The sequence below is a fragment of the Leptodactylus fuscus genome, chromosome 7, assembly GCF_031893055.1.
Source record: "Leptodactylus fuscus isolate aLepFus1 chromosome 7, aLepFus1.hap2, whole genome shotgun sequence".
Classification (NCBI taxonomy): domain Eukaryota; kingdom Metazoa; phylum Chordata; class Amphibia; order Anura; family Leptodactylidae; genus Leptodactylus; species Leptodactylus fuscus.
The window spans coordinates 1,936,321-1,959,168 of record NC_134271.1 but is presented as its reverse complement, the minus strand read 5'-3'; the positions used below and the strand labels follow the sequence as shown (position 1 = coordinate 1,959,168).

The 22,848-nt window shown below is 47.3% G+C and overlaps 1 protein-coding gene across 1 annotated transcript; it reads left to right on the top strand.

Moving 5' to 3' along the window:
• The first annotated feature begins 9,377 nt into the window (after positions 1–9,377).
• Positions 9,378–17,325, top strand: MDK (midkine). Its single transcript, XM_075283341.1, has 5 exons — positions 9,378–9,531; positions 15,419–15,498; positions 15,811–15,972; positions 16,682–16,837; positions 17,136–17,325. Exons 2-5 carry the CDS (start codon positions 15,420–15,422, stop codon positions 17,159–17,161), a joined length of 423 nt encoding a protein of 140 aa, XP_075139442.1. The 5' UTR covers positions 9,378–9,531; position 15,419; the 3' UTR covers positions 17,162–17,325.
• Positions 17,326–22,848: the final 5,523 nt, after the last annotated feature.

Genomic DNA, 22,848 nt, shown 5'->3' with positions numbered 1-22,848 from the left:
TCCGATGTCCAGGGGAATGTGAAGGTCTGATGTCACTGACAACTGGTGACATCACAAACTGGTAAAGACTAGATAATGAGCGTACAAAGCCCTTTGTAGATGTATACGGGCTCCTCTACTGGCCCAAAGAGATTGGTGCTGACCTTAAAGGGGCTTCCCATAAACATAACCCAATAGAAATCTGTGGACAATTAATAGTTAAATGCTTTTTATTGATCGAGGCCGCACTCTGTGTCACTTAAAGGAGCATCCAGGTCACAATATAGTCACTCCCATCCATAGGTGAAAACTGCGTCAAACCCCTAAATCACCTGCTGTATCCTGTGGTTAGGGGGTAACTCGGGAGCAGAGCACCCCTTTAAGTCATCCGTCCGCCTTACAAGACTCCAGAATTTATAAAGACCAAATTCTGGATTTGGGTCCAAATGATGTTTCTGTAGAATTTTTTGCAAGATTTGATATCACAATATGAAAGCCATATGTGAGACTTGTAGGTCTATCCCCAGGCGTAATATAAAGGGGGTGCAGAGGGCAATACAATGAGACCAGTACTATGAACTATACAGTATAGTTGGGGGCCTGGTGCAGAATCTGGCGCCCGGGAGTTTCCTGTTACACCCCTATATCACCTGTCAGACTGTCGTATATGGAAGTTGTGTAGGATGTATAGAGTATATAGAAGATATAAGTGGTGAGAGCCCGACGCGGCCAGGGATGATGATGGAATCTGCTGAAAGCCTCAGGGTTATGTATACGACAGTATATATGTATATGGCCATCTGTGTACACATCGTAGCCACCTACAGGACGTGTGACAGACACAACCTCCAGATTCTCTACAGTCTCCTTCTCTTTATTCCGCATCTACATTTCGTCCTTTTATCAATATTAATCGATGGCCAAATGATCCAATGTAACGTCTTGCTGCAGATAGAATAGGCTGATGCAGCTGACACTTAGAGTGCATGCTCTTCGGACCAGAGACTAACATGACAAATTAGAGCTTGTCAGGGGACACAAGCAGGAGGTTTTGCAGCCTGCAGCAGGGGAAGGGTTAAGCCTGGGGCCTGCAGTAATGCATTACTCACAGCTCAACACTCAGTCGCCAGGGACTGAATCAGGCTGCTCCAGGTCAAGAGAGGGACCCCCCCCCCCATCCGCTGCTCCTCCCGCCTATTGGAGTAGGGGTTGTAATAGGATACAAGACACCCCCCTCCCCAATTCTGTTTCTCAAAGCACAAAGGTTTAACTGCAGGGGAGACGGAGCTGTTTGTAAACCACTCAAGATGCAGTTCATTAAAAGAGCTGGAAGGGTAAAAGGGGGGGGGGGGGAGAATGGGCAAAGCATCAAGTCTGGAATAAAGCCACTGCCCCCTCCCCCAGCACACTCCTGTACCAGCGCCTCCAAACCGCACATCACAGAAGTCTACGCCTGCCAACGTCATCGATATAAACTCTGATCTAATCAGTCCCAAGTCAGGAGGCGAAACACGAAGATCCCGAATATCTAAGGAAAACCTAAAAACCATAAGGCCACGTTCACACCTGCAAAGCCAAATACACAAACAGGGACCCCAAGTACCCCATAACATGAATCCGGCCCCTCAGGGTGTTTTATCCGTCATTACGGGGAGGCGTTCTATCTGGTCCAACAATAACTCAGAAGCTTTAACCAACAATGCAGGTGTGAACAAAGTCCTAGTCCCGAAACTATCGAGGAAACAGTCTATGGATAGAAGGTTATAGAGGAGCAGATTGTATATACAGTGTTGGCCAAAAGTATTGGCCCCCCTGCTATTCTATCAGATAATTCTCGTTGTCTTCCAGATAATGATTGCAATCACAAACTCTTTGGTATTTTCTTCATTTAATTTGTCTTCAATGGAAAACCACAAAAAGAATTGTCACAAAGCCAAATTGGATATAATTCCACAGCAAACATAAAAAAGGGGGTGGACAAAAGTATTGGCACTGTTTGAAAAATCATGTGATGCTTCTGTAATTTGTGTAATTACCAGCACCTGTTACTTACCTGAGGCACCTAACAGGTGGTGGCAATAACTAAATCACACTTGCAGCCAGTTGAAATAGATTAAAGTTGACTCCACCTCTGTCCTGTGTCCTTGTGTGACCACATTGAGCATGGAGAAAAGAAAGAAGACCAAAGAACTGTCTGAGGACTTGAGAGGCAAAATTGTGAGGAAGCCTGAGCAATCTCAAGGCTACAAGTCCATCTCCAAAGCCCTGAATGTTCCTGTGTCTACCGTGCGCAGTGTCAGTAAGAAGTGTAAAGCCCATGGCCCTGTGGCTAACCTCCCGAGATGTGGACGGAGAAGAAACATTGCCGAGAGATTTCACCGCAAGATTGTGCGGATGGCGGATAAAGAACCTCGACTAACATCCAAACAAGTCCAAGCTGCCCTGCAGTGCGAGGGTACAACAGCGTCACCCCGTACTATCCAGCGTCAGCGTCTGAATGAGAAGGGACTGTATGGGAGGAGACCCAGGAAGACCCCACTTCTTACCCACAGACAGAAGCCAGGCTGGAGTTTGCCAAAACTTACCTGAGAAAGCCAAAACCATTCTGGAAGAATGTTCTCTGGTCAGAGGAGACAAAAGTAGGAGAAGGCCTCAACATAGAGATTACAGGAAAAAAGAGAAGACGCCCCCTACAGTCAGGCATGGCGGAGGGCCCTGATGGTTTGGGGTTGCTTTGCTGCCTCTGGCACTGGACTGCTTGACCGTGTGCATGGCATTATGAAGTCTGAAGACGACCAACACATTGTGCAGCATCATGTAGGGCCCAGTGTGAGAAAGCGGGGTCTCCCTCAGAGGTCAGGGCTCTTCCAGCAGGACAAGGACCCAAAACACACTTCAGGTCAGCACTAGAAAATGGTGGTGAGAGAAAGCCCTGGAGACTTGTAAAGTGGCAGCAATGAGTCCAGCCCTGAATCCCATAGAACACCTGTGGGGGAGGGGGAGAGATCTCTTGGGGGCAGTTTGGAGAAGGCCCCCTTCACATCTCAGGGGGGACCGCGAGCAGGAGCCAAAGAAGAAGGGTCTAAGATTCCAGCAGAGCCTTGTAAGAAACTCATTGCTGGTTAGCGGAAGCGGTTGTGCGCAGTTATTGTGTCTAAAGGTTGTGCGACCAAGTATTAGGCTGAGGGCGCCAATACTTCTGTCCGCACCAGTTCTGGAGTTTTGTGTAAAATGATCAATGATGGGACTTTTTTTTCGTTCTCTTTTGTGGTTTTTCATTGCAAGTAAAATAACTGAAGATATTACCAAAGAGTTTGTGCTTGTAATCATTATCTGGAGGACAGTGAGGATTATCTGACAGGACTGCAGGGGGCGATACTTATACTGTATATACCCTGTGTCACTTACAGTCCTATGAAAAAGTTTGGGCACCCCTATTAATCTTAATCATTTTTAGTTCTAAATATTTTGGTGTTTGCAGCAGCCATTTCAGTTTGATATATCTAATAACTGATGGACACAGTAATATTTCAGGATTGAAATGAGGTTTATTGTACTAACAGAAAATGTGCAATATGCATTAAACCAAAATTTGACCGGTGCAAAAGTATGGGCACCTCAACAGAAAAGTGACATTAATATTTAGTAGATCCTCCTTTTGCAAAGATAACAGCCTCTAGTCGCTTCCTGTAGCTTTTAATCAGTTCCTGGATCCTGGATAAAGGGATTTTGGACAAACAATTCAAGTTCAGTTAAGTTAGATGGTCGCCGAGCATGGACAGCCCGCTTCCAATCATCCCACAGATGTTCAATGATATTCAGGTCTGGGGACTGGGATGGCCATTCCAGAACATTGTAATTGTTCCTCTGCATGAATGCCTGAGGATTTGGAGCTTTGGTGTTTTGGATCATTGTCTTGCTGAAATATCCATCCCCGGCGTAACTTCAACTTCGTCACTGATTCTTGAACATTATTCTCAAGAATCTGCTGATACTGAGTGGAATCCATGCGACTCTCAACTTTAACAAGATTCCCGATGCCGGCATTGGCCACACAGCCCCAAAGCATGATGGAACCTCCACCAAATTTTACAGTGGGTAGCATGTGTTTTTCTTGGAATGCTGTTTCTTTTTGGACGCCATGCATAACGCCTTTTTTTTATAACCAAACAACTCAATCTTTGTTTCCAAAATGAAGCTGCCTTGTCCAAATGTGCTTTTTCATACCTCAGGCAACTCTATTTGTGGCGTACGTGCAGAAACGGCTTCTTTCTCATCACTCTCCCATACAGCTTCTCCTTGTGCAAAGTGCGCTGTATTGCTGACCGATGCACAGTGACACCATCTGCAGCAAGATGATGCTGCAGCTCTTTGGAGGTGTCTGTGGATTGTCCTTGAGTGTTCTCACCATTCTTCTTCTCTGCCTTTCTGATATTTTTCTTGGCCTGCCACTTCTGGGCTTAACAAGAACTGTCCCTGTGCTCTTCCATTTCCTTACTATGTTCCTCACAGTGGAAACTGACAGGTTAAATCTCTGAGACAACGTTTTGTATCCTTCCCCTGAACAACTATGTTGAACAATCTTTGTTTTCAGATCATTTGAGAGCGGGCTGTCCATGCTCGGTGACCATCAAACTTAACTGAACTTGAATTGTTTTGTAGAAAGAAATGGTCCAAAATACCTTCATCCAGGATCCAGGAACTGATTAAAAGCTACAGGAAGCGACTAGAGGCTGTTATCTTTGCAAAAGGAGGATCTACTAAATATTAATGTCACTTTTCTGTTGAGGTGCCCATATTTTTGCACCGGTCAAATTTTGGTTTAATGCATATTGCGCATTTTCTGTTAGTACAATAAACCTCATTTCAATCCTGAAATATCACTGTGTCCATCAGTTATTAGATATATCAAACTGCAATGGCTGCTGCAAACACCATAATATTTAGAACTAAAAATGATTAAGATTAATAGGGGTGCCCAAACTTTTTCATAGGACTGTATATACTATATAAGAGTCTGTGCTGTGTAATCATTATCTGGGGACAGCGAGGATTATCTGACAGGACTGCAGGGGGGCGATACTTTTGACCAACACTGTAGTGTCCTATCTACAGGTTATAGAGGAGCAGATTGTATATAGTGTACTATGCTCCTGCCGGTGACTGCTCCCCTGTATTATATACACTCACTGGCCACTTTATTAGGTACACCTGTCCGACTGCTCGTTAACACTTAATTTCTGATCAGCCAATCACATGGCGGCAACTCAGTGCATTTCGGCATGTAGACATGGTCAAGACAATCTCCTGCAGTTCAAACCGAGCATCAGTATGGGGGGAAGAAAGGTGATTTGAGTGCCTTTGAACGTGGCATGGTTGTTGGTGCCAGAAGGGCTGGTCTGAGTATTTCAGAAACTGCTGATCTACTGGGATTTTCACGCACAACCATCTCTAGGGTTTACAGAGAATGGTCCGAAAAAGAAAAAACATCCAGTGAGCGGCAGTTCTGTGGGCGGAAATGCGTTGTTGATGCCAGAGGTCAGAGGAGAATGGCCAGACTGGTTCGAGCTGATAGAAAGGCAACAGTGACTCAAATAGCCACCCGTTACACCAAGGTAGCCAGAAGAGCATCTCTGAACGCCGCACAGTACGTCCAACTTTGAGGCTACAGATGGGCTACAGCAGCAGAAGACCACACCGGGGGCCACTCCTTTCAGCTAAGAACAGGAAACTGAGGCTACAATTTGCACAAGCTCATCGAAATTGGACAATTGAAGATTGGAAAAACGTTGCCTGGTCTGATGAGTCTCGATTTCTGCTGCGACATTCGGATGGTAGGCTCAGAATTTGGCGTCTACAACATGAAAGCATGGATCCATCCTGCCTTGTATCGGTAACGGTTCAGGCTGGTGGTGGTGGTGTCATGGTGTGGGGAATATTTTCTTGGCACTCTTTGGGCCCCTTGGTACCAATTGAGCATCGTTGCAACGCCAAAGCCTACCTGAGTATTGTTGCTGACCATGTCCATCCCTTTATGACCACAATGTCCCCAACATCTGATGGCTACTTTCAGCAGGATAATGCAATGCCATGTCATAAAGCTGGAATCATCTCAGACTGGTTTCTTGAACATGACAATGAGTTCACTGTACTCCAATGGCCTCCACAGTCACCAGATCTCAATCCAATAGAGGAGCATCTTTGGGATGTGGTGGAACGGGAGATTCGCATCATGGATGTGCAGCCGACAAATCTGCGACTGCAACTGTGTGATGCCATCATGTCAATATGGAGCAAAATCTCTGAGGAATGCTTCCAGCACCTTGTTGTATCTATGCCACCAAGAATTGAGGCAGTTCTGAAGGCAAAAGGGGGTCCAACCCGTTACTAGCATGGTGTACCTAATAAAGTGGCCGGTGAGTGTACTCTGCTCCTGCCGGTGACTGCTCTCCTGTATTATATACCCTGCTCTCCTGTATTATATACTCTGCTCCTGCCGGTGACAGCTCCCCTGTATTATATACTCTGCTCCTGCCGGTGACAGCTCCCCTGTATTATATACTCTGCTCCTGCCGGTGACAGCTCCCCTGTATTATATACTCTGCGCCTGCCGGTGACAGCTCCCCTGTATTATATACTCTGCTCCTGCCGGTGACAGCTCCCCTGTATTATATACTCTGCTCCTGCCGGTGACAGCTCTCCTGTATTATATACTCTGCGCCTGCCGGTGACTGCTCCCCTGTATTATATACTCTGCTCTTGCCGGTGACTGCTCTCCTGTATTATATACCCTGCGCCTGGCGGTGACTGCTCTCCTGTATTATATACCCTGCTCTTGCCGGTGACTGCTCCCCTGTATTATATACTCTGCTCTCCTGTATTATATACCCTGTGCCTGGCGGTGACTGCTCCCCTGTATTATATACTCTGCTCTCCTGTATTATATACCCTGCGCCTGCCGGTGACTGCTCCCCTGTATTATATACCCTGCTCTTGCTGGTGACTGCTCCCCTGTATTATATACTCTGCTCTCCTGTATTATATACCCTGCGCCTGCCGGTGACTGCTCCCCTGTATTATATACCCTGCTCTTGCCGGTGACTGCTCCCCTGTATTATATACTCTGCTCTCCTGTATTATATACCCTGCGCCTGGCGGTGACTGCTCTCCTGTATTATATACCCTGCTCTCCTGTATTATATACCCTGCGCCTGGCGGTGACTGCTCTCCTGTATTATATACCCTGCGCCTGGCGGTGACTGCTCTCCTGTATTATATACCCTGCGCCTGCTGCTTGTATTTCGGCAGTGGTTTGTATTGTTAGGCTTATAATATGGTGATGATGAGATCAGATCTTCGCTAGGACTCTGTGCGATCTGCGTTGTCAGTCTTTGGTCTTTTCTTCAGCTTTGGTGTCACCGGCCGCATTAATAACTTGGACCTACAAATCCGACATGTTAAACTAAGAAATATTTGGGCTGCCCCTTCGTCCTTGACTACTGAAGGTCCCCAACACAAGAGGCCATAGTGTCCTGTGGTCGTCCAGACAAATGCTGTCTCTAGTCTGACCCTACAGTCATGGTGACTCTTCTTCCAAGAGATTAGAGAGGGAAGCAGAAGGAAGTCGGACTGAACGCCGGGCCGACTACACGGGGGTTGTTTGTAGTCTGTAACCATAGAAACACAAGCAGGTTGTGCAGAATTTTCATGTACATTTCAGCCATGATACAAACTGCTGGACACGACCTTAAGGGTTACACAGAAAGACGTCCTCAGAGGTTGGAAGACGATCTTCACTACAGATAATGGCGCCCTGGATCTCCAGACAAGCCAGAAGATGAAACCTGCTGATGTCACCCAATGGCAGCTGCGTCTGAGTAACAACCCAACTTATTGTGCTCCTGATGGACACACGGCGGACCATCTCCGGGACCACAGACCACCCTTCTGTCCAGACCTGATTCCTCTCACAAATTCTCCTTTCCACCACATTTGGTCGTCTTTGAGAATCCCACCCCTCCAGAAGACGACTGTTCACCGCAACTCTGGACAGTCGTCTCAAACAAGGTTCACTGTATACTTCACCATATACTTCCATAGGAACCGGGGATGTCTCTTTAAGAGACCGTTATGAAAGAAGTGACTGATCCACGTCATAGGGGAGTGTGCGCTCACGCCAGTTACCCCGCAGTCTCTTTCTGACCACAGTCTGTCATCCTCATAGTTGTGAACATGCTTGTACTTGTCATCGCAACGTGGTGTGGTAATCCTATAGAGCTGATGTGGTGCGGAGACTGTATAGGTAAGCTATAGGGATTTACAGGATGCAGAGGATAAGAGCGGATAGAGATCAGTGGTCACTGTGAGACAAAACCTATCTTCTCACCCGCTCGATACTCGCCGGCCCCATTGAGCTCTCTCTACACCCATACAAAGGTGATCGTGGAGAACGAAGCCAATCCCTGGGGTCTGCGGTGATGGAGACCGGGCTGGTGACCTCACTGCGGCCAAGACAAGAATTATTATATTTACGTTATCACATTGTCTGCCCTTTAACCCTCCGGCCGTACATATAATGTCTGTGATGTCATCGGCACCGACATTTAGGCAGATCTCTCCAACGTCTCCAATTTCAGTTCAATCTCACACACAATATTTCCCCATTCACTGCCCAATTCTTGCCCGGTTGGTGCAGCTGGTCACAGTATATATATATATATATATATATATATATATATATATATATATACTGAGATATTTCCATACATCCTGCGGCTCCAGAGGATGAAGATACTGAAACCTCCGATGATGAGTTTAACCGTTTAATGTCGATCAGAAGACGATTTCTTCATTTTCATACGTTCTATGTTGAAATAATTTCCCAAAAAGTTGGAGGCCGTTTAGTAAATGTTGTGCCCCAGTGGTGAGAGCCGATGGTTTGGATTACACATGGAATGTCTTGTGTTAGATTTTGGGGTTTGTGCCCTTATTATATTGATCACATTTGTGCCCCCCTCTTATAACCGTAACGTGAGGACCCTAAATGAGTGTCACAGGGTTGTGCGGAGTCTTAGATCTCTTTGGTAATTGTTGGATGTTCCGGCCACGATTTATACTATAGTAAGATGCGTCTTATTGCACTTGTCCTCTGTCCTGCTCCGCAGCGTCTTCACCCTGCAAACAAGAGGTTAAACCTTACTAGCCCAATGACCTCATAGTCCAGGGGGGCCCCACACCTAGGTGACCCTACAGATTAGGTCTTGTAGGTCTAGAGCCAGGTCCTCAGTCCAGATTTGGCACAGCTGGCTCATGTGCAATGGCTAGTATAGCCCACCCCTCCCCTCTTCTTTATACTTCAGGGGGAGGGTCGGAGCTGGGCAGAGTTTGGGAAAACTCCCTTCTGGTGTCAGCTGAGCAGATAATTGAAAGGTTTCTGTCCAACTAGCTGAAACTAGTTGGGAAACACAAAGGAAGAGATAAGACGCCGAGCTCTGCTGCCTGAACTTCTGCAGTCACACGAATCCAGGACCAGGAGACCAGACTCGGGCACAGGTAAGACCACCGCGCCGCCTGTGCTAGACAATAGGGGGGCCGGGAGGGGGCACAAAGTTTGGAGAAGTTGTGTAGATGCTGAGGGCTCCGATGAGAACGTTCTCCTCACCATGTTCTACTTGTATAAGGGGCAATACGTAGAAATATTGACTTGGGTAGAACGTCGCCCCTTAGACCATAAGACCTTAAAGAATGAATGAGTCTCCAGGAGATGAAGCCTCTGTGGCTACAACTAGTCTGAACAAGACGCTTCCTCCAGGACAATCTTTTCCCCCAGCCTGACCCCAGAGGGTCCTGACCCCAGAGATGCCCAAATCCCTTCCCTCCCCCACATGCCCTTACTATTGTCCATCCATTAAACTGCTGGAGCTTGTGTGAGGGTCAGGGGGGGATTCAGGTAAAGACATGAAGGATGTGCCGGAGATCCAGTTCTGGTGGGAGAAGATCTAGAACCACCGAGAAGGAAACCTCAAGTTCTAAGAAGTTCTGAGACCTGTAATAATGTTTTCTTTGTTTGCCGGATCACGTTCTCGATCCCCCTAAGCCCGGCGTCCCCCTTAAAGGCCCCTTACCAGGGTTTAGATGACAAAAGCGCTGGTATAAATCATAAATCAGAAAGATCTTTCTTCCCGGAGGAGATTGTAGGCGCCGGGGGACAAAAACTCTCTTTATTCTGGTACCTACAAAAGAATTCGCCCCTTTATCCACAAGTGCACCCTGGGGGGTGTCCGGATATAATCCCCCGTATAATCCCTCCTAGGGGAGACGCAAACCAGGAGACAGACTGTTAATACCTACAATTACTGCAAAAAAGGCACATTTTAAAAAAATTTGTAAAATTTTCTTAATTTTGTTCTTAAATCTAATTTTGCTTTGCATTTTGTGGCTGGCTGTATAAAGCGGTGAATGTAATGTGTGCAATGTGTGTACGACTCCACTGAGGATGTCGGCGCCATGTCTGTGCAGAGTCCTCTCTTATATAAACCTCACAGCGACAAGTGGCCTGAATGATTTGATCATGACGCAGATCGTCACCTTGTGGAAGTTTCCGGCCTCTTCCCTACTCGCCTTCTTGTAACCTCCATGGCTCTTCCCCACTCCATTAAACTCCATTAAACTCTCTCTTGTGGCTTCTCAAATATTTATGCAGCTTTTAATATGTTGTGTTTGACCGACATCCAAAAGCCCTCGACCTGCGGATTCCCTCGCCCGCGCCCGGCCCCGCTCTCCTTAAGCACCGACATCCAGTTAAAGTTAATTGGGCAATTAATGCGTAATCCTGAATTTGGAGACGTGAACATGACATGAAGTGCCGGGACTCAGCCTGAGAGCCATGAAAGCCACAGAAGGTCTGGCCCCGAGCCAAAGGCAACACACAGTATGGAGAAAGCTAAAGACTGAAGGAAGCCAGAGGGAAGGATGGATGGATAGATAGATAGATAGATAGGAGATAGATAGATAGATAGATAGGAGATAGATAGATAGATAGATAGGAGATAGATAGATAGGAGATAGATAGATAGATAGATAGGAGATAGATAGATAGATAGGAGATAGATAGATAGATAGATAGATAGATAGATAGATAGATAGATAGGAGATAGATAGATAGATAGATAGATAGATAGGAGATAGATAGATAGATAGATAGGAGATAGATAGATAGGAGATAGATAGATAGGAGATAGATAGATAGATAGGAGATAGATAGATAGATAGATAGATAGATAGATAGATAGATAGGGATAGATAGACAGATAGGAGATAGATAGATAGATAGATAGGAGATAGATAGATAGATAGATAGGAGATAGATAGGAGATAGATAGGAGATAGATAGATAGATAGATAGATAGATAGGAGATAGAGAGATAAGTAGATGATGGATATGGGGGGGGGCTATTCAATCATTAAGAGGTGGAGTTGTTTGAGGTGGTGAGAGGTCCCCTTTAAATACTCCACTGTACATTGACCCAGAGATGGGGGCTCTAACCATAAAACTACAACTCCCGGCATTGCTTGGCAGCTGGACTCCATAAGAGCCAAAGACCTGAGCTGATTCCCCCGGAGTATTTGGTTTGTGAAATGATTCCCCTGTGAATAAGCTGAATGCCGAAACATCCAGCCGGCAGTGTCATTTTGCTGCAGCTCCCCCGCAGGCAGGAGGAGGTATTACACAAGCCCCATTACAATGATGTTATTCTTAGGGAGACGTTATTTCAGGTCTGTTAGACTTATGAGACATGGCGTGCACAATCCTCCAGGCCTTCATCCTAGTGGGAGACGCAGCTGTGACTGGATGGAGACGTTCCGGGCAGGTGTCTGTGTTTACATTATTCTAAATTTGGGTGTCACACGTGTGACCTCAGAAGGTCCTGTGTCCTCCATGGTGGCATCAGCAGACAGGCTTGGATACAGTGTTGGACTGCAGATCCTGGGGCCCCCTGGGTATAATGATTCTGGGGTCTCCCCCTCCAAATGGTCTTCTGCTGGACCATTCTCCTGTTAGTGCCGGGGCCACTGGAGGATCTTACAAGGGCCCGTCTGACACTGCTTGGACCAAACATACATGGATAGCCAACATGTCAGGAAGCCAGATAGGAAAAGTGAAGATCCCGACAACTGATTGGATTATTGATGGATTCAGTGGGATCTGCTGAGAAAATCTGTAGAAAGGCCCCCACACGTAGCAGAAGAGATGGTGGAGCCTGCTGATCAGTGTGGCCAACAATCTCATGTGTATTGGGGCTCCCGACTCTCACAGATGATCGGGCATATTGAATTCTATCATGTCTGTTCCTTTGGGTGATAACCCGCCACCAGATGTGTCAGCAGTTATTCCTCTCTTCCCATACAGAACACATCCATACTTGGCAGAGATGAGTATGCATGTATATGGGGATGTCAGGAGGAATTGCTGTTCACTGATGGAGTGTACGATTGGCAGCTTTACTACTATGGCCAACTTAAGACCAGACTTGATTCTAAGCTATTGGGGTGCGCCCAGAGACTCCTCGGCTTCTTAATGAGACGCTGGTATAGATCTGGTTGTCGGGGGTTCCCCTTATGTTGGTTACCAGTATGGACGCCATTGTATTCCCTTATTGGTGATGGCTGGCCTGATGATTCGCCAAGTCCTCTCATATATGGCAGACACCAGTGACGGTTCTGTATATTATACACAACGATCTTGTCATGTGCGGAGACGTCATTGCGGTCAGAATTAGTGCGGCCCATCTGCAGAGGAAAATGAGATCCCCAAAAATATATCCTTGGGGTTCACACAAATCATGTAGATTCTCGTCTCGGGGTATCTGATTCCCCCTATACCATAAAGTCCGTCCTGGTGAGTGTGGATGAAGCAGAGCTGAACGTGTCTCTTTAGGTTCAGTATGAGAACCCCTCTGATGGCCGGACTATGGGACCAGTTTAGGGTCTATTATTTGGGCGAAGCTCCTGGACCTCGTGTCATCCATCAGAACGTGAGTTAGAGCCATTAGATTTTTAAGATGTTCTAAAGAACCGCTGGAAGTCCAAGAGTTTCACCCAAAATATAGGCAAAAAAGGTGCAAATCCACCCTATGAGTCGGCCTAAGCCTGCGGAGTCCTGTTCCCCTGGTTATCGGGGTGCACAAATAGCCCAATCCAGCAGTGCGTCACCCACCAGTACTAAATGACGCTCTAGTGATGTTGCTCAGTAAGTTTTTCCAATGAGTTCATCAGATGTAGCAGAGCTGAGTGTCTCAGATTTGGCGCGGCTGTCGTCTTGCGCTCGTCCCTACACCGCCATTACTTTATATGACTCAGGATTGCGTGTCAATGTCCCGTACTAGATTATATGAATTTATATAACACATTGAGCTCTGCTACATCTGTGTGTTGGATGGGGAGGGTCTTGTGACCCTTCGTGTCTGGGTTTGTTATATTTCCCTTTGTGCAGGTTTATAGCCACAGGATTAAGGCGTTGTGCGCACATGACTGGCCGCAATGTGACTCTCTAAACAGCAGCCAGGGCCCCGGATGGCACCATGCTGGATCCTATGGAATGTGCCTGAGGCAATAGGCCCAACCATTGTATAGGGCATAGTATGCAGAGTCTACACGCAACAGATATCAGCGAGAACAGGACCATGAGGGTGTAATACCAGGGTGGGGTCGGAGCTTTCATGGGTCGCCCACTTATGATCTTCTATGTACGGCGTAGAATTGTTATGCCGGAAATTATTAATACTCAATATCTGCGGTGACTCTTTCCATCATCTGCGGCGGCTCTTTCCTTCATCTGCGGCAGCTCTTTCCTTCATCTGCGGCGACTCTTTCTATCATCTGCGGCGGCTCTTTCCTTCATCTGCGGCAGCTCTTTCTATCATCTGCGGCGACTCTATCATCTGCGGCGACTCTATCATCTGCGGCGACTCTTCTTCATCTGCGGCGACTCTTTCCTTCATCTGCGGCAGCTCTTTCTATCATCTGCGGCGACTCTATCATCTGCGGCGACTCTTCTTCATCTGCGGCGACTCTTTCCTTCATCTGCGGCGGCTCTTCTTCATCTGCGGCGGCTCTTCTTCATCTGCGGCGACTCTTTCCCTCATCTGCGGCGGCTCTTCTTCATCTGCGGCGGCTCTTCTTCATCTGCGGCGACTCTTTCCCTCATCTGCGGCGGCTCTTTCCCTCGTCTGCGGCGGCTCTTTCCCTCGTCTGCGGCGGCTCTTTCCTTCGTCTGCGGCGGCTCTTCCCATAATTCCCACTGACTTTCATGCCTTCATGGCCGCCTCTACACAAAAACGGATGTGATTGCCACCAGATCATAGAGACGCCCCCCGTTCTCCTGTCGGGTGTTTTTAGTGTATCACGTGACTACGCCATAAATGTTTGACTTAGGATGATCCCTTTAAAGGGGTTTTCTATGACGCACACTGATGGGCTATACCATCCATGTTTGGTGGCGGTCTGATTCTGGGGCCCACCATCCAGCGACCCCTAGGAAGTAGACCACAATCCCCTTCCCTTTTGGACCACTATTGTAGGAGAGCCTGAGCGTCCTGGAGACTTCTCATGTCCTGGTGGGCCAGTCCAACACAGAGGGCCCCTGGTCTTATGATCGGTGGGATCTCCAGTGATCACTTATCAGTAAATAGTTGACCCCTCCATACCAGAAAAGAAGGAGTGAAGAAGGGACATTCAAGAAGACCATGTAGAGACAGGTGATGGATCTAGGTCATAAACAGGGCACTGCCCCCATAAGGAGGACACTTGGGCGGAGCGGACCTCCTCCAGGCTATAGATCCTGAAAGGTTATTCTTGGGTTGGTAAACAATGATGGAGCTTTCTAGACCGCGCATACATAATCGGGGGCTTCAACCTGCTCTTGTAGCTCCAAGTCCTTCACATTCAGGGGCTGATGGAGGACAATAGGTCTCTGTTGTCAGATAAATGTGTCTTAGGGAGTCTTTGGGCAGCGCTGAAGGAGTCTTCTTTTATGTAAGTGAATGGCAGGAACAAGGCTGTGGCGACTCCTGATCAATGACATTAAAGGAGACTTCAGGAGGTGGCGGGAGTGCGGGGTGGGGGATTGGCTTCCGCCCCCTTGGTCACTTCAAAAACAGAAGTGAGTTGGTAATGTATGGGTTAAATTTATGTTTGCTATTATAAATAATAATAATTGGTTAAGCTGCCTATCGGGGTCCTGTGGAGGGTCCTGCCCATCAGTGCGGCCCAGTTATTATAATAAGAACCGTGTAATACTTCATTTCCCCAGTGGTGGCGCTGCAGGACACTAAAGCACTTGCTGCTCTTTTTATTCTAGAACAAGTGGCCTAAATCTGAGATTTGCTAAATCCCGACCTTTCTGTTCATTCGTTATCTCGTTTCTCTTCTGCCCTCACAGGATGGACTTGCGAGCTTTGTGCGTCATTGTGTTGGTGGCGATTCTTGCCGTGGGGTCTCAGGCTGCTAAAAACAAAAAAGGTACGACCATTGCATAGTAACAGTCCATGAGGCTGGACAAGATGAGGTTAATCCAGAGGGAGGGAAAGACCCCATGAAGTGGACGCCAATTGGCCCCTATTAGGGGAAAAACTCCCAAATCCGGCAACCAGGAATGTAATAACATATGGATGAGGACGAAGGTCCATCAAGTCTATAACCTATGTCCTGAGTGGGGAGGGGGCTGCTGTTCAGGCAGAGTTGGGAGGTCCCCATATATATATATATACACTAGAGGGTTGGCCGGTCCTGATGAAATCGATGGATTTATAGATTTGTTTTATTTTTGAACAGAGAAAGGTAAGAAGGGAACGTCAGACTGTGCCGAGTGGAAGTGGGGTCGTTGTATCCCCAATAGCAAGGACTGTGGGGTCGGCACCCGGGAGGGAACATGCAAAGACCAGACCCGCAAGCTGAAGTGCAAAGTCCCCTGCAACTGGAAGAAACCATTTGGAGGTAAGAAAGAAGTCCAGACTTATCCCCGATTCTTGGAGAATACTTCTTACAGGTCTACAACTCAATACTGAGGTGTAACCCGGGGCTCCAGGGGCCCAATGTAAGATCTGTGCCAGGCCACCATCTACTGAGGGGTATTTGTGAGTGCCCTCTCATGTGTGAGGGTCCTTTGTGACTCCCCGACCTCCATAGTCTCCAGCTCCCCCATATACAGATGTACGATCTCTAGATCTTGGCTGGTCATGGGCAGGAATGAAGGGAGAGACTTCTTCTGGTCACCAAACCTATAAAACTTGCTTTGAAGTGTTCACTAAATGTTCAACCTAAATGACCAACAAAGGAATTCTCTCTGGAGTGGTCGGGTCCTAGAAGAAGCTCCAGAGTCCTCTAATGCTCCGATCCTACTAACGGAGTCCTTGGGGTCATTGTATGGAATCCTGATCCACATCCATGTCCTTATCTGATCTCCTCCAACATTGCTGTGGATTGTGATGATGGGCAATTCCACAAGAAGCCTTGACGTTCCAGGGGAAGTTTCTCCTCTTCTATAAGGTGCTTGGAACGATAAGACCTATAGAGGCTTCTAGAACAAACTGGATCTGGATTTATAGCACAGACCCAAACACTCATGGAGGTGACCTAGAAAATCACTAAGAACACAAGACCTTTTTGCTAATATCACTCTTCTTCCTTGTCTCTCACCCCACAGCCGACTGCAAATACAAGTTTGAAAACTGGGGTGAATGTAATGCGGAGACCGGTGTGAAGAGCCGCTCAGGGACCCTGAAGAAGGCTCTATACGAGGCCGAGTGTGAGCAGACCGTGCAGGCCAGCAAACCATGCTCCATCAAGACCAAAACCAAAGGTGAGACGTGGAATCATATAAAGGAACAACTCTTACAGATTTTTAAAAATCTTGGTGGCTACTTTTGGGTAGTGTACCACTTGGTGATAAATCATTGCCTCTATGACAGACATTGAGCGGTGCGCCAAGGCCAAGGTGAGCAGCTGAGCCCAAAGGGCATGTTCTTGTTTAATGTGCCCCATCTTGTTCTAGCCCCTCCCTACATTGCTCCCTGTGATGGGGGAGGTGCTGGTGGAGTTGGGGGTTGATGGGGGTTATTGAGATCTATAAAAAACTAACGTCTATTTCTTTTCCTCAGGCAAAAAAGGTAAAGGAAAGGACTAGACGGTGATCAGCGGCAGCCCAACAATGGTCCCACGGGTCCAGCGCCCTCAAGAATAATGGAATCCGCAGAAGCCCCTTAAAATCTGTCTCCGACATGCACTCTCTGCCGACCCCCATCGACTCCCCCTCCCCAATATTTCTATTTTTAATCACTAATGCCTTTAGGAAGAAAGAAGAAAGTGTAAAAGGAAAATAATCTCCTCTGACCGCCCTAAACTGTCCTCGCGCCTCCACCTTACAGTCCTGTCTGATTCCCGCCTACATCCAGTATATAAACTACACCCCTCCCCTCCCCCCCTATACGTTCTGTACGTGGTTTCATATTTCTGTGTATTTTTTTTTAGGATTTTTTTTTTGTTTTTTACTTTTTGTTTGTTTTTAAATAAATGTACAGTTTGGATTTGTAGATGTGATTGGATGTTTTATTCTTGTTGAGCTCCTTCGCCCCCTAAGGCCCCGCCCTGGGCGTAACACACGCCATCAGTTGTCAGCGGAGCGCTTGCCTAATATTGATCGCGATCAGCTCAATCCATCACAGCCAGAAAATATAGACATTTGGACACAGGTTTGTATAATGGACGTCAGTCCCTACAGGTGGTCGTAGAATGGCGGGAGGCCCTCGAAGGTGATGTCCAATATCCAGGGCGACCTCCAAGGGGCCGACGTGTAGACTCTACAGGGGAGACACTTACTGTACAGGGGAGACACACTGTGCAGGGGAGACATTCACTGTACAGGTGAGACACTTACTATACAGGAGAGACATTCACTGTGCAGGGGAGACATTCACTCTACAGGGGAGACACTTACTGTACAGGGGAGACACTGTGCAGGGGAGACACACTGTGCAGGGGAGACATTCACTGTACAGGTGAGACACTTACTATACAGGAGAGACATTCACTGTACAGGGGAGACACACTGTGCAGGGGAGACATTCACTCTACAGGGGAGACACTTACTGTACAGGGGAGACACACTGTGCAGGGGAGACATTCACTGTACAGGGGAGACATTCACTCTACAGGGGAGACACTTACTGTACAGGGGAGACACACTGTGCAGGGGAGACATTCACTGTACAGGGGAGACACTTACTGTACAGGGGAGACACACTGTGCAGGGGAGACATTCACTGTACAGGGGAGACATTCACTGTACAGGGGAGACACTTACTGTACAGGAGAGACATTTACTGTACAGGTGAGACCTTTACTGTACAGGGGAGACGCTTGCTGTACAGGGGAGACGCTTGCTGTACAGGGGAGACTCTTGCTGTACAGGGGAGACGCTTACAGTACAGGAGAGACATTCACTGTACAGGGGAGACGCTTGCTGTACAGGGGAGACGCTTGCTGTACAGGAGAGACATTCACTGTACAGGGGAGACGCTTGCTGTACAGGGGAGACGCTTGCTGTACAGGAGAGACATTCACTGTACAGGGGAGACAATTACTATATAGGGGAAACATTTACTGTACAGGGGAGACGCTTGCTGTACAGGAGAGACATTCACTGTACAGGGGAGACAATTACTATATAGGGGAAACATTTACTGTACAGGGGAGACAATTACTGTACAGGAGAGACACTTACTATACAGGAGAGACATTCACTGTACAGGGGAGACACACTGTGCAGGGGAGACATTCACTGTACAGGTGAGACACTTACTATACAGGAGAGACATTCACTGTACAGGGGAGACACACTGTGCAGGGGAGACATTCACTGTACAGGTGAGACACTTACTATACAGGAGAGACATTCACTGTACAGGGGAGACACACTGTGCAGGGGAGACATTCACTCTACAGGGGAGACACTTACTGTACAGGAGAGACATTCACTGTACAGGGGAGACACTTACTGTACAGGGGAGACACACTGTGCAGGGGAGACATTCACTGTACAGGGGAGACACTTACTGTACAGGAGAGACATTTACTGTACAGGTGAGACCTTTACTGTACAGGGGAGACGCTTGCTGTACAGGGGAGACGCTTGCTGTACAGGGGAGACGCTTGCTGTACAGGGGAGACGCTTACTGTACAGGAGAGACATTTACTGTACAGGGGAGACGCTTGCTGTACAGGGGAGACGCTTGCTGTACAGGGGAGACATTCACTGTACAGGTGAGACCTTTACTGTACAGGGGAGACGCTTACTGTACAGGGGAGACATTTACTGTACAGGGGAGACATTTACTGTACAGGGGAGACATTTACTGTACAGGGGAGATGCTTACTGTACAGGGGAAACCTTTACTGTACAGGGGAGACACTTACTGTACAGGGGAGACACTTACTGTACAGGGGAGACACTTACTGTACAGGGGAAACCTTTACTGTACAGGGGAGACACTTACTGTACAGGGGAGACAATTACTATATAGGGGAAACATTTACTGTACAGGGGAGACAATTACTGTACAGGAGAGACGCTTACTATACAGGGGAGACACTTACTGTACAGGGGACACGGTCCAAGCGTGGGTCAGTTCACACAGAAGAATTTATAGACGCTGAAAAATTCTGCTGCAGAAATTCAGGAATAGGATTTTTCTGCTTCTCCAGCCAGCGAGTATTCTCTGCGCTCCAGTCATGTCAGTGCGATTTCTTTCCGTTAGTTTCCGCCTCCCAAAGGAAAGAATCCTGAACTCAGGCGGAACTCGGAGCGGATTGTGAGACTGAATCTGCTGATAATTCCGTGTGGCCACAGCCCTGGATAACACCTATAGGATCTACAGCCCGGGAACAAGGTGCAAATCCTCACAGAATCCCCATGTACAGAAGAGGTATCCGAACTGAGGACACAGGATTAGATACATCAGAATAGTCAAGAAAATAATAAACTGTGGATGAGATCAGTAGTGAAGACGCAATCCGAGTCTATAACCTTGTGTGTGCGCGTATGTGTGTGTGTATATATATATATATATATTTACTGTGTCTCTTAGAGTAATTTCTAGAACTGTATACTCTGCTATGTAACTGTGCACTCCTCTCTCTGACTGTATTCTCCTATGACTGTATACTCCTCCCTATGACCGTATACTCCTCCCTATGACCGTATACTCCTCCCTATGACCGTATACTCCTCTCTCTGACCGTATACTCCTCCCTATGACCGTATACTCCTCCCTATGACCATATACTCCTCTCTCTGACTGTATTCTCCTCCCTATGACCGTATACTCCTCCCTATGACCGTATACTCCTCTCTCTGACCATATACTCCTCCCTATGACCGTATACTCCTCTCTATGACCGTATACTCCTCCCTATGACCGTATACTCCTCCCTATGACCATATACTCCTCTCTCTGACTGTATTCTCCTATGACTGTATACTCCTCCCTATGACCGTATACTCCTCTCTCTGACCATATACTCCTCCCTATGACCGTATACTCCTCTCTATGACCGTATACTCCTCCCTATGACCGTATACTCCTCCCTATGACCATATACTCCTCTCTCTGACTGTATTCTCCTATGACTGTATTCTCCTCCCTATGACCGTATACTCCTCTCTATGACCGTATACTCCTCCCTATGACCGTATACTCCTCCCTATGACCGTATACTCCTCTCTCTGACCGTATACTCCTCCCTATGACCGTATACTCCTCTCTCTGACCGTATACTCCTCTCTCTGACCGTATACTCCTCCCTATGACCGTATACTCCTCTCTCTGACCGTATACTCCTCCCTATGACCGTATACTCCTCCCTATGACCGTATACTCCTCTCTCTGACCGTATACTCCTCTCTATGACCGTATACTCCTCTCTCTGACCGTATACTCCTCTCTATGACCGTATACTCCTCTCTCTGACCGTATACTCCTCTCTCTGACCGTATACTCCTCTCTCTGACCGTATACTCCTCCCTATGACCGTATACTCCTCCCTATGACCGTATACTCCTCCCTATGACCGTATACTCCTCTCTATGACCGTATACTCCTCTCAATGACCGTATACTCCTCTCTCTGACCGTATACTCCTCTCTCTGACCGTATACTCCTCTCTATGACCGTATACTCCTCTCAATGACCGTATACTCCTCCCTCTGACCGTATACTCCTCCCTCTGACCGTATACTCCTCCCTCTGACCGTATACTCCTCTCTATGACCGTATACTCCTCTCAATGACCGTATACTCCTCCCTATGACCGTATACTCCTCTCTCTGACTGTATTCTCCTCCCTATGACCGTATACTCCTCTCTATGACCGTATACTCCTCTCTATGACCGTATACTCCTCCCTCTGACCGTATACTCCTCCCTATGACCGTATACTCCTCTCTCTGACCGTATACTCCTCTCTATGACCGTATACTCCTCCCTATGACCGTATACTCCTCCCTATGACCGTATACTCCTCTCTCTGACCGTATACTCCTCTCTCTGACCGTATACTCCTCTCTCTGACCGTATACTCCTCCCTATGACCGTATACTCCTCTCTCTGACTGTATACTCCTCTCTCTGACTGTATTCTCCTATGACTGTAGACTCCTCTCTCTGGCTGTATACTCCTCTCTATGACCATATACTCCTCTCTCTTGTAGCTTCTCTGTAGCTTCTCTGACTCATCAGATTCCTCTACCTCAGAGCTTCCCTCCTCCTCTCTCACAGCATGACTTGGCTGACTGCAGCTTCATCCCCCCTCTTCCCAATCATTCAGTACTGAAGGCCGGCTATAGTAAGAAGTTACTGAACATTTAATGATCTTAGGACCAGGGAAGGTCTAATGGGAGAGGCAGAAGCTGTGTAATATATTCTCCAGATACAGAAGTTTGCCTTTTGCTTTGGATGTGAGTATTACATGAGGCCTAACGCCTCGGCAGGTAGTGTCACAGGCCACCAGGGGGCAGTATCAGTTCTCGTGTAGATCTCCTCTATAAGGGAATCTATATCCCGCTGTCCTATAGGGACCCTCTACTAATGTGGGAGCGCCAGGCCAGAGAGAGATTTCGCATCAGACGCCCACAGGGACACGGTGACCAGATCCAAGTATCCCTTTCATCCGTCAGTCTGGGCAGACATTTGTCTTTGTGACTCATCTTTGGCGAAGTTCGGAATAAAAGATATTCCTAGAAAACCAGTAATTTAGCCCCTTGTGGACGCACATTTGGCTCCGGCACTGCAGGAGCTTCAGACAGAAACATCAGAATTATCGGCCACAGACATTTCCTGGTCAGAGTCTGCTAGACAAAGCCAAATATCACAGGCACAAGTCTTAAAGGGGAAGTGTCAGCAATTTTTTTTTTTTAAATGAAGAATTAAAACCAGATCAACCCGTCACTGTCAAAACCGTAAGCTGCGACATCTACCTGACCGCTGTGGTTGTCAGTGGGCTGGAAGTCAGGTCACTGCTGCAAAGAAACCTTCTACAGGAAACAGGAAGTCTCAGCATATAGTTTGGACTAGTGGACAGAGTCAGGACTGGAGGATTTCTATAAATACTTTAACATACAGATGGTTTTTTGTAATTATTTAAAAGAATTAAAGCAATAATCATGTAAAACAAACAAATCGGTAATTTTCTGCTGACACATTCCCTTTAACGTCTGGAGCAGCGATGACGGTCACTGTTATTGGGGGTCAATAGTCATCTCTGTATCTCCAAGGCTGTAAGTATATAAGGAGGTTCCCTATGGAGCACGTGTGGCCTA

Excerpts from the sequence above, each read along its gene's own strand:
- MDK (XM_075283341.1), top strand. The coding sequence starts at position 15,420 with ATGGACTTGCGAGCTTTGTGCGTCATTGTGTTGGTGGCGATTCTTGCC. Across the intron at positions 15,499-15,810 it reads GGCTGCTAAAAACAAAAAAG|AGAAAGGTAAGAAGGGAACG; the intron begins GTACGACCATTG and ends ATTTTTGAACAG. Across the intron at positions 15,973-16,681 it reads CTGGAAGAAACCATTTGGAG|CCGACTGCAAATACAAGTTT; the intron begins GTAAGAAAGAAG and ends CTCACCCCACAG.